The 17,129-nt window shown below is 41.3% G+C and overlaps 1 protein-coding gene across 1 annotated transcript; it reads left to right on the top strand.

Moving 5' to 3' along the window:
* The first annotated feature begins 279 nt into the window (after positions 1–279).
* GORASP2 (golgi reassembly stacking protein 2) lies at positions 280–14,956 on the top strand. Its single transcript, XM_051623599.1, has 10 exons — positions 280–435; positions 8,150–8,230; positions 9,022–9,225; positions 9,644–9,730; positions 10,177–10,307; positions 10,888–11,020; positions 11,147–11,270; positions 11,607–11,693; positions 13,090–13,185; positions 13,911–14,956. The coding sequence occupies exons 1-10, from the start codon at positions 373–375 to the stop codon at positions 14,228–14,230; spliced, it is 1,326 nt and encodes a 441-aa protein (XP_051479559.1). The 5' UTR covers positions 280–372; the 3' UTR covers positions 14,231–14,956.
* Positions 14,957–17,129: the final 2,173 nt, after the last annotated feature.

Consider the following 17,129-nt stretch of genomic DNA (forward strand, 5'->3'; position numbering starts at 1 on the left):
CAGCAGCAGGTATGACCTCCCCCAGCTCCCGCTCTTTACGTTCCGCGCCCCACGTGCCGTGCATTACCCGTGCAATTAACCCTAATGACCCCGCGCCGCCCTTCCCGCCTGGTGCCGCCGCGCAGCGCCGCTCTCGGCCGCCAGGGGGCGCCGCCGCGCCAGAGCCGAGCGGGAGGCGCCTGGTCCCTCGCGGCCGCCGTACGGCGCGTGCCTCCCCCCGGCAGGGGGCGCCGCGGCCTCCCAGCGTGCCCCGCGCGCGGCCTCCCCGCCCCTCCGGCGCCGGGCGGGAGCCAGTGCCACGTCCCCGCGGCGCGGCGGTGCGGGAGCCGCGGGAGCAGCGCCGCCAGCCCGGCCCGGCCCGCCCGGCCCGCCATGGGCTCCTCGCAGAGCGTCGAGATCCCCGGCGGGGGCACCGAGGGCTACCACGTCCTGCGGGTAATGAGGGCGGGGGCGCGCGCGCCGGCCGGCCGGCTGCGGCCCGGGGGCCTCTCCCGCCGCGGGTCCCTGCGCCCGCGGCCTGGGGGGCTCGCGCGGCCCGGGGGGCTCGCGCTCGGTGGGGCGGCCGGAGCTGCCGCCGCGGCTGGGCCTCCGTCGCGGCTCGTGTCAGCTCGGCCCCGCCCCGGCTGGAGCGGCTCGGGCGGCCCCGGCTGCGCCGTCTGGGCTTCAGCCCCAGAACAGGCCGTGAGGCCGGTGCGTAGGAGGGGATGCTGGTTCTCGGGCTGCCTTGGGGGCGAAGGCTGCCGCTTCGCTGAAGTGCTGGTTGCCCGGGTTTGCGCAGGTTCAAACTGCAGTGGGAGAGCTGCAGCCCTTTAGGTGCCTGGCTCGGGTAGCACCTTCCCCTGCCGGCCTGTGTCTTGGTCTGAGCTGTAGCTGCTTCACCCCTGACAGTAGTTCCAAGGCTGTCAGATCCAGGTGTTTAAATGGCAGATGTCATGTCTCCCAACGCTGCATCCACAGTGAAGGCACTGCTGCTGCTTTTCATAGCTTTTTTCACATGTGTCTACAAAATTCTGGTTTTGTGTGCAACCAAATATTTTGGTAGGCTGCATTAAAGATCTTGTGAGGAGCCTTTTGGAAGGGTGCGTTTCACGTTCAGTGAGTAGAATGGTACCTGGGTTGTGTTCCGGTATCTGGTGCACTGGGTGATATAGTCACTTTGCTGGAGGTACCAGTAGCCCTGTCCACACCGTAGTGCTTTTGCCACTGTCGCCAGGACATCATAGGCACCGAGCTGGTCTAGGTTTGTGTTGGCATCGGATCTTCTCAGACCAGTTCTCAGTCTAGGGCTAGCCCCATGTTTTAGACATGTGAAAGAGCACAAGACCTCGACTCATGTGCATCAGTGCTTCCTCACTTGGTCTGGCTCATTAGAGTGAGCCATGAGACTGTGTGTCAAATACCATGGTGAAAAAAAAAAAGTCAGAGATCGTCTTTCAAGTGTTAAAAAATGCTACTCTAATGCTTTTGAAAGGCAAATATTGATGTTCTGATCAAATCCAGTCATTTGTCTGATGAAATGTATGTGTAGGCTGAAGTCATGGGGGTTTTTGTTTCTTCCTTTTAGTGTTACTAGTACTAACAATTCAATGTTACTAATATATGGCAAACCATTTTGTGTTTTCTCCTACAAAAAACACTTGTGCAGTTTGACAAAAGTGGCAGATTTTGGTTTTGTTAGTGTACTATATTGTGCATTTTAGTTTTGAGGGTTGTAAAATCATTAAGTACTCTGCAGTTAGAGTATCAGACATGTCAGATTCATCAGTTCATACTGTCTGATTAAAGCATGGTAGTAAATTAAAATGCATCACTTTTATGGAGTATAATCTACATTATTTTTCTTGTAATCTTGCTTAAATCTGGCACCTTTTGTTTTCATTAGGCACCTTTTGGTTGTAGTGGTTTTGCTGTGACTTGACTTGAACTGTCAGTGTTTGGTTGCCAGTCTTTGTAAATGTCATGGGTAGGTGCACAGTGGAAGAAGTTAATTCCTGAGACGACAGATGTATTTATCTTAAATGCAGGGAAGACCTGCCTTGTCTTAAGCAGAGTGATTTCTCTATTTTTCACTGCCTTATCTTCTTACTGGAATCTTCAGATGCCACAACAATCAGCAATTTTTGTTTTATTTTTTTCCTCTGCAGACAGGCATCTTAAATTGCAGCATGTTTCCAGTCTACCTGGTATGAGACCAGTGCTTATATGTAGTTGAGAGTGTAGATTCAGAGCAGAGAAAAATTCTGAAGTTTCAATTATAATTTGAAATGTTTATGTGGAAGTGCATGTGGCATAGAAGTGACTAGGATTTTCCTCTAGTTTTTCCAAGTGTAATTTTGCAGTCTGCATTCTGTTGTAGATTTTGTTAGGTGGATGTGTTCAATCACTCTTTGAGGAGCTCGACACAAATGCTCTGTATGTATGGACTGGCCTTTAGTGGAACTTGGGGTTGATCAATACTGCTATTTTCTTCTAATTTAGTCTCAAGTAGACTTCCTGAGCTTAGTATTTGAATCATGTCAATGAGAATGGTAAAAATTAAATGGCAGCAGTCTTTCAGTGATAGATCTAATTCAGATAAGGTCAGATTTCTTTGATAACACCAAACTAATGTAAATAGTATATAGTGGTTGTTCATTCATTGTTGAAAAACTAGAAAATATCTTCATTATTGGAAGAATTTTTTTGGGTAGGGCAGAGAAATGAAAAATATGTGTTAAAAGGCCATAAACCAAATGAGGTAACGTTCAGAATGACTGTAGGAGCCAAGTACAAGTTGCTAGAAGGATGATCAAACTAAGACTGTTACAAGTCACACATTTCTTACAGTGAGACTTTGAAACTGTACATGCAGCCTCCCTGCCAAATGGGTAGCAAGTCTCTTGCTCTGCTCGCTTCAAGCAGGAGAAATATACACAGCAAGTGAACAATACCATCTTTAATTTCTGTCGTAATTTTTGCAGATTACTTGTAGCTTTTTGGCTGCTCCTGCTGATGTTGAGTGCAGTTACTGCTTTCGTTAGGAGCTGTGTTACCAGTGCACTTGTAACAGGAAACAGGAACGCTCCAGGCACGGTTGAGGGAAAGCCATTTCATCACATGCATACTTGACAGGAAAAGTTACTGTGGGTTGTGCTGTTGGGCTTTCTAGACATTGAAATATAGAGCTTTTTTCTTTTTTTTCTTTTTTTTCTTTTTTTTAAGAGGTAGAGAAAATTGCAGCCTATTAATAGATAGACCTAATAATCTGTTGTGTGTTTGAAACAATCCTTTGGAATACGTTTTTTATGAGCATGTGTGCTTTTGCTGATAGACTTCCATTTACTGATTCAGGTAATGTGCTGATAAATCTTTCTTTTAACTAGTACTTCCCAGTCAGGGAGCATGCAGTGCTATTTACCTCTAGGAATTTTCTCCATCGTTTGTTTTTCTCCCCTATAAATTTCCTTTAACATAACTTATGTGGCTGTTTAGAGCAACTGTCCGGACTCTTTGTATTGCTCAGTATGCATTTGTTTCTGCTCTTCAAAATGCAGTTAAGCAAGATTTAGAGTAACGTTCAGCAATGCAAAACTGCTGTAGTTTGCCCAGGCTGTTATAATGACAATTTCTTCAACTAATAGATGGTGTAAGAATTTTTATCTGCGAGAGACTTGTATCCTACTGTGTTATGTGCCATTCTCCCTAAAAGATACTGAACAGCAGGGCCAAAATTTAGATTTCTAGCTTTTACTTGGGTGCTTTGGTTTGCACTAGTAGACATACAAACATGTTGCCATAAAAAGAGTGGACTTACTTTTTTTAAAGGAGGATCACATTTTAAAAGCTTGAGTTAAATTCTCTATACTAAAATAAATTTTGATTCTATGTGTAGGGAATCTGTTTTCTTACAAAAACCTTATAAACCTTTTTCTCTTAAAAACTGGGTGTTGCATAGGGAAATTCAAAACAGTTATACTGTGTTATACTCTTAAAAAGGCTGACAGAAAGAAAATACTCTGTCAGACAAAAGGAACTGCTTGCACAAGATGCATAATGAAATTTTATTACCAATTAAAGAGTGGGTGAAAACGAAAAAAAAAACTAAAGTAGTGAAAAAAACACCTAAACTAGTAAAAACTAAAACTAAACTTCTTTCAGTATTTTGTTGGGAATAAAAGTAAATATTAAGAAACATTTCTTATGTGAGGGGAAAAAGAAAGCTTCAGAGCTGGCCAAGTTCACCCCTCCTGGCGCCTTCAGGGAATGTTCCACCGCGTTCCTCCGCGAGTGCAGGGGGACAGCTGCCATCTCGCCGTGGGTCGCAGGGAAACTTCTGCTTGGGCACCTTCTTCCCCTTCTTCCTCACCAGCCACCCAGATCTTCACCCCAGCACTGCCTTTCACCTCTCCAGCACAGCTGCTCTTTTTCTCTAAGTGCAGCTCTGCTCAGGTTTTACCTCAGTTCTTTCGTATGTTAATAGCCGAGGCGCATCTATTGTCTCTCTAATGGCTCCTTGGCTGGTTTTGGAGCACGGGGAACTTCTCATCTTCTTACCGGAGCCACACCTGGGCCCTTCCCCCACTACCAGAAATCCCGCCAAACCAGCACGCTTAGCAAATCAGGGTTTCCGTGCCTCTTTCCAATTACTGTAGTATTGCTTGCTCGCAGCTTAAATTTGTGCCCTTTGGGTTGGTAAGCCGATTTACTATAATGTGTTACATACAATATGCAGTGTGCAGGCATAGAGTGATAGTTTTGGGAAAGGTGTTCACCAAAGAGAAACTTTATGTATTTACCAGAAGGTAGTTTTAGTAATGCAGATTAAAATTAGTGTTTTGACCTTGAAACATTTTCCCTGTTTAATTCTTGGCAGTGAATTAAAAGTGAAGTAATTAGTGTGTCATCTATGTGCTCAGCAGCCCTGCTGCCTACCTGCTGTCACCCCTGTGAGAAACTGGAGTCCTGCAGCACTGTATGCAGCTGAAACAGTGATGCAGCCCTTTTCTGCCTTCTAACATGGAGCATTCTTGATAGAGGTTTTCTTTGTTTAACAATCTCTGATGGTGGCAGTTCCACAGTTTCTCCAGATTGTCTATTCTACTGTTTTTTTCTGCTCTGAGAAAGTAATGATATTTATCCACACGTGTCCATATTTTATATGTCTGAAATAACATCTGGCTTTGAGAGAATTAGGCTTCCCAAGCTGCCGTGGTCAGTGTGTTCCCTGCAGTGGTATCTGTTGTAAAAGGCTTTACTTAATTATTTTTCAGTCCTTATTTGTTTACAAAGGCAAATTACTGAGTACCATGGGGCATACAGCAAAGCTGCACAGTCATAGTGCTCAGGAGGCCTGGAATTTATGTACATATTCATGGAATCTTTATTTCTATCACTAACAAGAAGGTTTTTTTTGTCCTTGTATTTCTAAACATCTCTGGTTATCCTTTGTTGCTGTAGTTCCTGGAAGAGAACCGTGGCCACAGAGGTTTGAGCACAGAGCTGTGTTGTGCATTTGGCACTGCATGGTAGTGATGAGTTATGCAGGGAGGTGGTCAAAAGACCTGTGTGGGTTCAGTGTGATTGCTGTGCAGGGCTGGGTATGTCACTTCTCTAAGGAGCAGACTCTTTGTATGGAATTAACTTGACCCTCCTGTTCTGCATTTCTGGGGCTGCCAGGTATAAAAATGCTTTTCTGTCAGTGTCATTGAGTCCAAAGGAGCCCAAGGGAAAAAGGAAACTTTTGATGACTGAACCTGTGCGTGGCATCATGAGGAGATGGGATGATAGAGGGGATGCACCTGCATGCATCTGACTAACCTTTCAGAACTTGGAGTCTCTCGTAGTCCATCAGTTTTGGGCAGACTATAAATAATTTACCTAGAACACCAAATCTGACATCCCAGGTGTCAGTAAGTTTGATGCTGATGGATGCTGAACATATGTAATTCTCATTTATTGCAGGTGTTCCTTATAATTTTGAAAGATTACCTTATGGAGTACGGGGTCACTGTTAGTTCACAGTGTTCAGGATTGAATCTATTTGATGTTGTAGGGGGGAGATACTGTGTCAGGGGGTAGGGAGCTTGTTTTGTTTGGTGTTGCTTTTTGTGTTTGTTTTTTTTTTTTAAGAAGTTCCTTTGGAAATGGAGGAAGATCTCTGACTAAAGAGTGGACCATGTCAGGACTGCTTTTGCAGCTGTCCTACTGGCTGAATGAAGTCTGGCTTTTCGTAATTTCATGGCCATGACATATATCTAAACCTAACAATCTGATGTGTTATCTGAAAAAATGTCTCAGTTTTCTGGATTTAGTGATTCTTTTAGTAATGAAAAAGACATGTTCTGTATTTAAAATTAATTGTTTTCTCAGTAAGTTCTGAAATCTTCTGATTTCATTTTGGTATAATGTCTGCATGTCAGGCCATTTAAAAACACAAAATCTAAGCTATATGTCACATGCAATAGGTGGTGGAATGAGAGAGAGGCTATTGAAGTGTTTTCATGCCACCTCCCTAAAGTGAGGGAAGAGCAGCAAACAGTGCAAACTCGTTGTACATTAACTACTAGAAAAACACATCAGAGGGGAGGATGCTTTGAACGACTTTACAAGAGAAATTTCAAGCCTCAGAATGTAATTATGGAGCATGTCTATGGGAAACCGGAGTTCTTTTATTCTGCTTTCATGAAACTGTTCATTCAACATTTCTTTGGCATGAAGGCCTCAGGTACCCAACTAAGTAAATGCTTTCTACGTTTGAGAAAAATAATTAATACGGTGTATTTTAGCCTCTCTGTGTTTTTTCTCATAAGATAAAATTCCTGTTTGTGGAGGCTGTTCTGAGGTAGCTCTATGTTATTGAAAGCTTTGATATCTGAAATTAAAAATGAGCTCTAGGAACAGTCCACTAATGTCAAAGCAACATCCACAATGTGCCATCGGGTTTCTATGCAGGTAGTGTCTGCTACATAGACCTTAGTTTGTACTTCTACCCTATGACCAGGTGCACAGCTTGCTACCTCATCTCTAGTTATTCTGGGTGAGAGACATTTTGAACCAACAGATAGAGTAAGTAACATGGAAGCAGTAGTTTGGATCTAGTTAGCGAGACTGCTGGTTACTTTGGTGATTGAGAGCTGTGGTTCTGTACAGGTAATACTTGGCACACAGGGAGAATATCTGTACCACCAGTTGTAGGAAATTATATCTCAGGAACATGCAGACATCTTGAAGAGACACTTCTGTAGATGCACTTCAAGTTCTAGTTAGAAATTATAAATGTGGGATTTGGGGGTGTTTTTGCTGCCTCAGTGATTTTTATTACTTAAACTTATATATATATATATATATGTATATAAAAGCTTGCAGGTAAAATGAATCAGCTTACAAATAAAGAAAGATATTCTTTGCTACAAAGGCTGTAGGAAAAATCTGATGGCCATACTGGAGTTACTTTGTCTGTCAGCAATGCATGTAATAGTGAAAAAACTACCCTGACAAAATGTCTCTCAGTTGCTCCATTTGGAATTAAAAGAATCCTTTAAGCTTCTGGAGCAGTATGTATCCAATGTTTAGGCCTTGTCCTAGTAGAGTAATTGAATTATTTGAACTGCCATGGCTGCAAAATTGCATGTGTCCCTTTTGCCAGTTTGTTCTTGTGTTAATGAAACATTGGTAGAGCAGATGCCCTCTATGTCTCACGAATATCAACAAGTGATGTTTAATCAGGAGATAACCTCTGCTTAGACAGGTGTGACTCCTTTTCCTCTAGGAAGCCTAAGATAAAAAGCAAGGTCCAATGTTGGTACTTCTGTGGGACAATACTGCTTTTCAACTAACTTTTTCAGAGTTCACTAAGCTTGTCCTTTGACCATGATCTCCTTTATTGAACTATCTACAATTTATCTGCTGCAGCTGTTAAGCAGTGCTTGTCCCATTGTCCCAGGGAGTGGTTACTGTTGTGCCATTTCTGCATAATACATACATTACTGATTATTTTAAAATGTTGTTTATTTTTTTAAAGGGAGGGATTTTTTGTCCAAGATATTGTATCTGAACATTTAAAACGCACACAAACAGAAATAGCTTCTAGAACTACAGTTTGCACAACTAGAAATACAATTATTTGAATCAGCATTGGTACACTTGCTAAATTCTTTATTAACTTTGTTAGGTACAAGAAAACTCACCAGGGCATAGAGCTGGATTGGAGCCATTCTTTGATTTTATCGTGTCCATTAATGGCTCAAGATTGGTAAGTGTGTTGCTATTTTATAATTCTGAATATAAATAATGTGTTGAGAATCTTTATTTTCATAGGTAAATAAATGCATTTGTTTTATTTAAAGGTATATAAAATATTTCTCCTTAGTTTAAAATGAAAAAGCCTAACTGCAGCAGAAATTAACTTCCTTCACTCTGTAGTTATATGAAAAATTTATCTGGAGAACAAGAATGTGTGCTGTCTGCAGACATCTGCACCAGCAGAAGATGGTACTAATCCACAAATAGCTGCTTGTGTTGGTCTCCACCTAGTTCTGTCTGTAAAACTGCTGGTGTTAGAACTTGCAAACCCACTTCAGTCAAAGCAGGTTGACTGAAAGAGCTGCTGTCAAAGCTGGGCAGGAATCCTGGGAGAAAGTTTTCAGGCAGAGCTGTAGTGAGACAGCAAACCATGGTAGCAGTGGAAAGAAGGGCTGTGGGTGAACTCTTCCACCAGTACAGCTGGATTTGAGAAAGCCTCTGAAAAGCTGCAAGGTGCAGCATGTCACAGGTTTAATTAACCATTAATTAACAGATTAAATTTAATTTAAATTTAATTAACAGGCCATGAAAAGCATGGCCTGTTAACTGTGAAATCCCAGGTTTTTGCCGGAGTTGTGTTCTAGGATTGTGAAGGGACTGGAAGCTTGTTACAAAATAGCTGTAGATACATATCCTGATAATGCAGTCTTTATAGGAGCTTTCAAATACAGAAGTGGTGCTATAGAACTGGATGCTGCCTGTGTTAAATGCTAAACCAGGCTCTTGTTTGAACATTCACAGAATAAAGACAATGACACTCTGAAGGACCTGTTGAAAGCAAATGTTGAAAAACCTGTAAAAATGCTGGTGTACAGTAGCAAAACACTGGAACTGAGAGAGACATCGGTGACCCCCAGTAACATGTGGGGTGGACAGGGCCTGCTGGGTGTGAGCATTCGTTTCTGCAGCTTTGATGGGGCCAATGAAAACGTGTGGCATGTTTTGGTACGTATGGGCTTCCAAGTATTTTTCTTACTGTTGCTTACTGTTAAACTTTGCTTATTTATCTTTTTACTGAAAAATAACTTGCAAGAGGGTATACAAGCCATGAGATCAGACTGGTCTGTTCCCTCTTACTGATTTTGCATTTGGAAAGATTTTTTAACTAGAACTCTTATGTGAGTATATTATAAAACCTTGTATTTAAATCGGTGGGTTTGTACAATGCTTGGAGTTCCTTGTAACAGTATCAAAAGAGTCTGTCATCAACCTACTCTTCCACCAGTACAGCAACTATTCTACTACCTGTGTTACAAACTTGGCCAATTTGTCTGACTCAAAACCTGTGTGAAGTGCACATCTAACTGTTCTGCTAAGCCCTGACAGTTCCATGGTGTTTTGTAACTTTCCATCTTAAAAATAGGAAGTGGAACCAAATTCTCCTGCTGCATTAGCTGGACTTAGACCTCATAGTGACTATATCATTGGAGCAGATACTGTCATGAATGAGGTAAGTATTTTGGTTTTTTTTTGATAAAAAAACTTTAGCAGGGCAGTTTGAAACATCCCCAGTTGTGTCTCTGTTCAGTGCTAACAGAAGTTATTGCAGAGGACGACTTTGGTGCAGTGCCTTTTCTTTGTGCTCAAATAATTCTAATTCTAAAATGCAGTTCTGGAAGTAAAAACTGCTCTTTAGTATCTTCATTAAGTCAAATATAAATTAATTCTGTACTCTTTAATATTTCAAGTAGCAGATTTGAAATCTGGGTTGTGCTATGTGGCTTCTGAGTTGCAGTAGCAAAGCACTTCATTTGTGATAGAGCAGCAGCACTCAACAGCTGCAACATGGAGCAGATACTACCTTCTGTTACGGAAGGTTAGGGCTAGGATGATGATCATTCTAATGCCAAATGATAAATAAAGACAAGAAAACCCTTATTTTTTATTCTTTTACAGTCTGAAGATCTCTTTTCCCTTATTGAAACACATGAAGCAAAGCCATTAAAACTTTTTGTGTACAACACAGACACAGATAATTGCCGGGAAGTGGTGATTACTCCAAATTCTGCTTGGGGTGGAGAAGGAAGGTAAGGAGACAGTATGTTACAGGGGGTGGAACAGCTCTGTTACAGCACTAGCCTAAAAGCTGCTTGCTTATGTTTTCTACAAAGACAGAGAGTGGTGTTATAGCTGAGGCATTTCTGCTGTAACTTGAAATTCAGATTTAGTTACTAATGGGGGGTGTGTATTTACAGTGAATTAGCTAGTGTGAAGATGCAGAAAGTGCAGTGGCTGCTTTCTGCATTAGACTGCAAGTAGCCATTAGGCTGTAGTATATTCTTGGCCCAGTAGCCAGCACACAGGACTGCAAATAATGACTGAGAGTTGAATTCTAAGCTTTATACTGGATAACAGCTGTTTGGTTTAAATAATGAAATGTATTTGTGCTAGATTTTTATTGCTAAAAGCTACAGAATATCCTTTCAGTTAGTCTTGTAGTGATTATTTCTCCATAGAAAATGAGGCAACATTTTTTGGGGGAAGGGAAAGTTGCATGGAACTTACCTTGAAACTTGCTGGCATCTTGAGTCATTCATGCATTGCTTGCTGTGAACTCCATAGTTGTAAAGTCACTTTACTGACTTTTAAATGTTCATATTTTAAAAGCCTAGGATGTGGCATTGGTTATGGATATTTGCATAGGATACCTACCCGCCCATTTGAAGAAGGCAAGAAAATTTCTCTCCCAGGACAGTTGCCTAGTGCATCCCTCAGTCCCCTCAAAGATGGCTTCACAGAGGTAAGTTGTAGTCACTTCTTAGGCTTGGTAAAAATGGATTAGGATGTTACATTGCTTTCCTGCTTCTTTTGGCTCTTGTGGAAAGAAACCTTAATGATGTAACTTTATTTTATTCTTTCCAATAAGGTTCAGCTGTCATCAGTTAATCCCTCAGCCACCCTGCCCCCGGGGCCAGCAGGCCTGGAACAGAGTCTTTCAGGACTTTCTATTAGTTCACCCTCAACTACTGTCAGTAGTGTTCTCAGTACAGGTTAGTATGGAAGTAACTACCTTCTGAAACATGCGGCTTTTGACATTTTTGCATTCACAGATGTTTCTATCAATTTAATAAAAGGCAAGAGAATAAATTTTTTTCTTTCCTAAACTTTTCTCAACAAGAAAGGCTAAAGTACTGATATTGTGCCATATCTGCTCACAGAATAATTGTGAACAACTTCTATCAGAAATACAATGTGTATTATTTAGAACAGTATTTTTCTTCATCAACATTTTATGGCTAAGGCAAATAGTAATTCTCCTGTAAGCAGTTGTTTATTTGTACTCCTTGAGAAAGGGAACCAAAGCATAGTGTTTTCCTGTTTTCCAGGTGTTCCAACAGTTCCATTATTATCACCACAAGTCAGTCAGTCCCCTACCTCTGTGCCACCAGTTAACCCAGCAACTACATTACCAGGTGAGTAGGTAAAATTTATTAAAATATTTCCAAAACAAAACTCTTGATGGAGAAAGGGAAGAGAGCTGTTTTTCCACCGCTTTTGGGGGATAGGAGTATGTAACATCACACAGCTTTTCAGGTTAAAACGTCTACACAACCTCAACAATGTTCAGAACCATTGTATTTTAAAATTGATTTATTTTTGAGCATGTGCACAGCATGTCTTGAGACTGGTGCACAGGATTCTATTGTGCTTCCCAAAGCACTCAAGGAGTTGTATTTTATTTTTTGTATGCTAGGAGATGAGTAGATATGAAGATGCGTCCAAAAATTTTAAGTAATGCCTGGAGGTGCTTGCTGACATAGGAAGAGTGTATATTGAGCTGAGTGCCTGCACAGAGAAGCAGAGACCTTTACTCTTGTACTCGTTAACTAAAGCAGTGTACCTAAGTTTTCCTAAGTTCAGAATATTTATTGAAATTTGCATGGCCATACCAGTGAAATTGTAAGCATTAAATATAAAGGAGGTTTAAAATTTGAGTGAATTTGTGTGAAGTTCAGCTTGTTTCAGATTTTTGAAGTTCAAAGTTGCTTGTATCTAAGCTGAAAGCTGTTTTGAGCCAGATTATGTCAGTCTTTGTGGCTAATGAATTCACAGGTAGGTGAAGATGACCTTTTAAAAATCAAAATCTCTGTACAGAGATCTTGCTTTAAGACTCTTCTCCTGTCTTATTATTGTAATATCAACAGTTTCTTTCAGAATTAGCCTTCTCTGAGCTTAACACCAAGTAGGAATAGAGCCCTTGTCCCAGAAATGCAGCTCTTCTAAGGCAGGAAACTCAGGAGCAGAAAGATGTTCCACAGCAAACACAACAATGGAAAAGCATTCATCATATTTCTCTTTCATTTTCAGTCTTTCCTGACTTTGAAAGTTTCTTTATTTTACCTTTTCTGTCTGTTTTTGTATTTAGCTGTAGTTAGGCACTGAGCAGGAAAGACCTATGAGTAATCAGTATTAGAGATCAGAAATCTGATGTACTTCATCCTGCTATTGCCTTCTGCCACACAAATTAGGAATGGAGGGCTCCTGGTACAGTTCTGCAGTGAAATAACTGCCTTTCTTAAAAGCTGAACTCAGAACCTAGTAATTCCTTGAAATAAGATTCTGCTTTCTTCAGAAAAATCTGAAAGGTTGGATTATGTATTCACTAGTCCTGGCTTCCTGCAATAGGCATCTCTTTTCACTGTGCAATTTCAAAGCTGAAACTCAGGAGAATTTGCATTCTTCTATGTAAAAATTATAATCAAGATGTAAAACATACAAAGTAGCTTTAAATGATCAATGAGATCTCGGAAGCCATTAGAAAAAAACAATTTTAAGTTTTTAGCTGTAACCTTTCCACCCTTTTCCTAGGTCTTATGCCACTACCAGCAGGGCTTCCCAACCTGACTGATCTGTCCAAACTTAATTTACCTGCACCACACATCCTTCCTGAAATCATACAGCCTGGTATGTACTCGAGCAAAGTGAAACACTGTAATAGAGGGTCTCTCCTTGACTATCCTTGATACTCTCCTTTGGAGCCATCTGGTGGAATCCTGAAGAGGCTAAATTAAGTATTTGCCTGAGATGGGAACTGTCTGCCTAATCTGGGGCACTACTGTCAAGGAATAAAACTAATTCTAAACTTGTATCTGTATTTAGTCGTTTCACCTTATATTACCTGATTCACGGTCTCATAAGAGATTGTACCAAGAATGAAAGAATATAGTTTTATGGGTTGAAGAATATATGAAGTGTTTTCTTATGTATTTCATGTGGAGATCAGAGCACCCTGATTCAATGCTAAAAGCATGAACTAATGCTAGATTTATGGTTTTGAATAAAACAAAACTGCTTAAGGTGCTCATAGAACAAGCAAAAAGAAACTAGAAGCTTACATGGAATAAGGTGCTTGTTGATTTCTTGTTCCTGGCAGTTTCAGTGAGTGCCAGAAAAATATAATAATCATTATTAATGCTTTAAATACCTAGTCCTCTGGGGAGCTAGAAGCAAATGAGTTTATTCTGATTCTTCTGAAATCTGAAAAGTATCAGGCTGGGAACTTGCCCACTGAGTCAATGCTGCACATGTATCATGCTCACACCGAGTTAAAAAAGCTTCAGAAGTAAATAGGATTAGAAAAAGTAAAAAAAGAGATTCTTCCCACTCACTGGCCTTTTTTTTCTCCTTAGGTTTGCCATCCCTTCCCTCCTTGCCACCTCTGAATCTAATGGGAATGACACCTCTGTCAATGCCACCCAAATGTGTTCCTCTGCTTCCTTTGGTCACAGAGGCATCTACAGTGCCTACAGATTTGCTTCCCCCCATTACTCAAGTTGGAAGCTTCTCCAGCGACCCTGGTGCTGCTGTCAATGTAGAACAGACCTCTGCGCTCACCATGGATAGCATGACCCCAGCTTCTAAGGCAACTATTGTTGACAGATCAAGTGAATCCTCTACAGTTAATGAGAAAACATCTGGAGTCACAGATTCACAAGCTTCTGAATCATAACTCCAGATCACCCAGCTGAATTGGCTTGGTATTTATTTAGCTATGGGAGATACATATTTGAAGATCAAGCTGTCATTAATTTCATACTAGTTTGTACTTAATCTTTAGGAGTCCTGTAAATAATACAGAGGTATAAAAATAAAAGGGGGTTTATACAGTGTGTGTGGTGGGAAGGGAGGAAGAGTACTTGTATGTAACAAACAAAGTCAAGGTGGTAAACAGAATTCCACTGCCAAATTCGGAAATACATGTTTTTAATATAGGCTGACAGCCTTAGCCTGCTAGGCCTGTTCTTGCTTATAATTAGCAATTTTTGCTTCTGATAGAAATGAAGCGGTTCTTGCGTGTCACATTTACGTACTGTAGTTCTTGTTCTTTGCAAGTGTCTTGTTACTACAGTGGGGAAAAGAATGTTTAGTCTGAGTTAAAAATTTTAACACTGCAAAACTTCCACCTAAAAGGTATTTCTATTAAAGTTGCTGAGTGACCTATTAACTGACATCTTGTTATTCAGCTTGTACACAAATCTTTATTTTTAAGCTCTGGAGAGGCTTAAGCCATGTTTTGTGACTGCTGCTCCCTTGTTTCATAGGCCCACTGTAAAAATGGCATTTGGAAGGGAATACAGGAAATGTTAAATGTAGCACACAATTTGGCACTTCATGACTACTGTAAAACTAAGTAATGGATTAAGCATACATACAGCAATAAATTCCTGGAATTTTATCCTTTGCGTGACAAAATAGCACATTTATTTGTTTAAAGCTTAAGTTCTCATTTAACTATTTTTTAGCTCAGCTCTAGCACAGATCCATGAAAGGGCTCCCCTCCAGAGGAAGATATCCAAAAGGGAATGCCAGGCTTCTTGATGGCAGACAGGATCAGCACTAGTGGTTAGATTTGTTGCAGCGATGAGTCATTAAATCTGCCTGTATTCAAATTATTCATAGTTGGCTTTTAAAATTGATGTTAAGGATTAAAATTGTAGATGATAACACTTGTTTGAACTGGTATGTCCACTGTCCCCCAGGTGTACAGCCTTCGCTCAAACTTTTCTGAACTACTTCAGACCTTCAGTACTACTGGGACTTCACTGGTACCTGTTTTCTACAGGCACATGCAAACTAAAGCCCTATCATCAGCAGGCTGGAGCTCAAGTCTGTCTCAGCAGCTGCATAATCCCCTTTGGCAGTGCAGGGTGCCTCAGCCCTTTTTGGAATAGTTGAATCTTGCTGCTGATCATTAGGCTGCCACTTTAACTGGTTCTTTGAGACATTATCTAGTATCTGTTGTCCTGTCTCATCTTTATCACTTAAGTATTTCCTCATCACCTGTTGTATTAAAAGCCTGTGTCAAAAACAGACCCCAAGTACTTTTTTCAGTTTCTCAGCCGTTTGGTGTGAAATCCCTCGGCCTTGTTACATAGGGTGCTCACTATTCTCAGATGTTTTTTATTTACCTTTGTAAATCCAGTGTCACATACCTTGGAATTAAACCTTGGCACGAGATGGATGTTCCCTCTTTGCTGTATGGAGAGGAAGTCAGTTAATATTAAGCTTCATAAAGCCTTGCAAGTCTAACAGTCTTTTGTAACTTTCTTACACAATTCCACAGCTGGAGTCCTCATGATGATTATTTTCCTTATATAACCTAAGAACAGTAGAAATATAAGTCATAGAGCAGTTACTGATTGTAATCAGATGCCTTGAACTAGATTCCTTGGATAGTTTGGGGTTTTTTTGTTCTTACAGTATGGCACGGTGTCCTTTGAAGTAACTTCCTAAGTTACGTGGCATGTTTCTGACAGCAAGCTGCAAACTTTTATAAGTAGTGTTGTCTCTAGTAGCAGACAAAATAAGCTACTGAGTCAGAAGTTGGGCACTTCTGTTAGATATTTTAAGGTCCCTTGTTGCTGCCTTTATAGATCTAGCCTTTCACTGGGCATGAGAGCAATGGAAGTAAGGCAACGTTTAAGTGCAACCATCAGCAATTCTGCTAAAGGTAACGTGACTTCTAATTTGGGTATGATTCAGTGGTGCACATTTTAAGCTATTATCTCCCAGCTAAAAAAGTCATAAACATTGAGAAGTCAAAAACATACCACTTAAAATAGAAGCAAGGACCTTTAAGTAAGTCAAGCTATTGCACTCTTCCTGCTTTTAATTCCCACAACTAGACTTAATGAAATCCTACCTTAATCACTTTGGGTAAGGGTCTCTTACTGGCCTTGCATATAATTAGGAAGGCTTAACGTGTGACATACTGTAAAATGAAGTATTTTCCTGGCTGCTCTGGGGGCAGAGGTGTTCAGTGGCACTATGTTTGTTGTGAGTGCAGGGCTGCCTACAGCTCTGCTGGAGAGCCAGTGAGCCCACGCACTGGGAGGAGGTGCCTTTTGCTGCTGCTCCAGGAAACAGCTGCTCAGGCTGCAAGGTTAGGCCAGAAGTGTGGACAAAGTGGTCATGGTTTCTTGGCTTTGGTGAGGTCTTACACTGGGCTGTTTCTGAGCCCCCGACAGCCATCTTTTAACTCCTGTCCAACATTAAACCTCCCTGCTGCAAGTGGAGCGGTTTGTTCCCAGGAAGTAGCCGCACAGGGCCACGAGATGGCAGGCGATAGTTTTTTTTTTGCTTAGTTTACAGGATTAGGCTCAGCAAACAGGGTGGTTTGTTGGTTCCCGCCCCCTCCCCCCCAGCAGCAACTGCAGTCAAATGGCTGCCAGCTGGCTGCTGAATGGTAGTACTTTAAGGAATCACAGATAACTGTAGAACCAAGAGATGTGAAGGCAGAAATGGGCTGAACTTAAGCTATTTCTAAATTCCAGAATATTGCTGGCAGTTTGCTGACTTAAGCCAAGCTAACCATGGGGCAGGGTGAAAGTTTGTGTTGAAGAAAGCAG

The sequence above is a fragment of the Apus apus genome, chromosome 6 (assembly GCF_020740795.1).
Source record: "Apus apus isolate bApuApu2 chromosome 6, bApuApu2.pri.cur, whole genome shotgun sequence".
NCBI classification, from domain to species: Eukaryota; Metazoa; Chordata; class Aves; order Apodiformes; family Apodidae; genus Apus; species Apus apus.

What these genes read in the sequence shown, in the direction of transcription:
- GORASP2 (XM_051623599.1), top strand. Translation starts at nt 373, where the DNA reads ATGGGCTCCTCGCAGAGCGTCGAGATCCCCGGCGGGGGCACCGAGGGC. An exon ending in CCCAGCAACTACATTACCAG is followed by an intron (nt 11,694 to 13,089) that starts GTGAGTAGGTAA and finishes CCCTTTTCCTAG; the next exon opens with GTCTTATGCCACTACCAGCA. An exon ending in TCCTGAAATCATACAGCCTG is followed by an intron (nt 13,186 to 13,910) that starts GTATGTACTCGA and finishes TTTTCTCCTTAG; the next exon opens with GTTTGCCATCCCTTCCCTCC.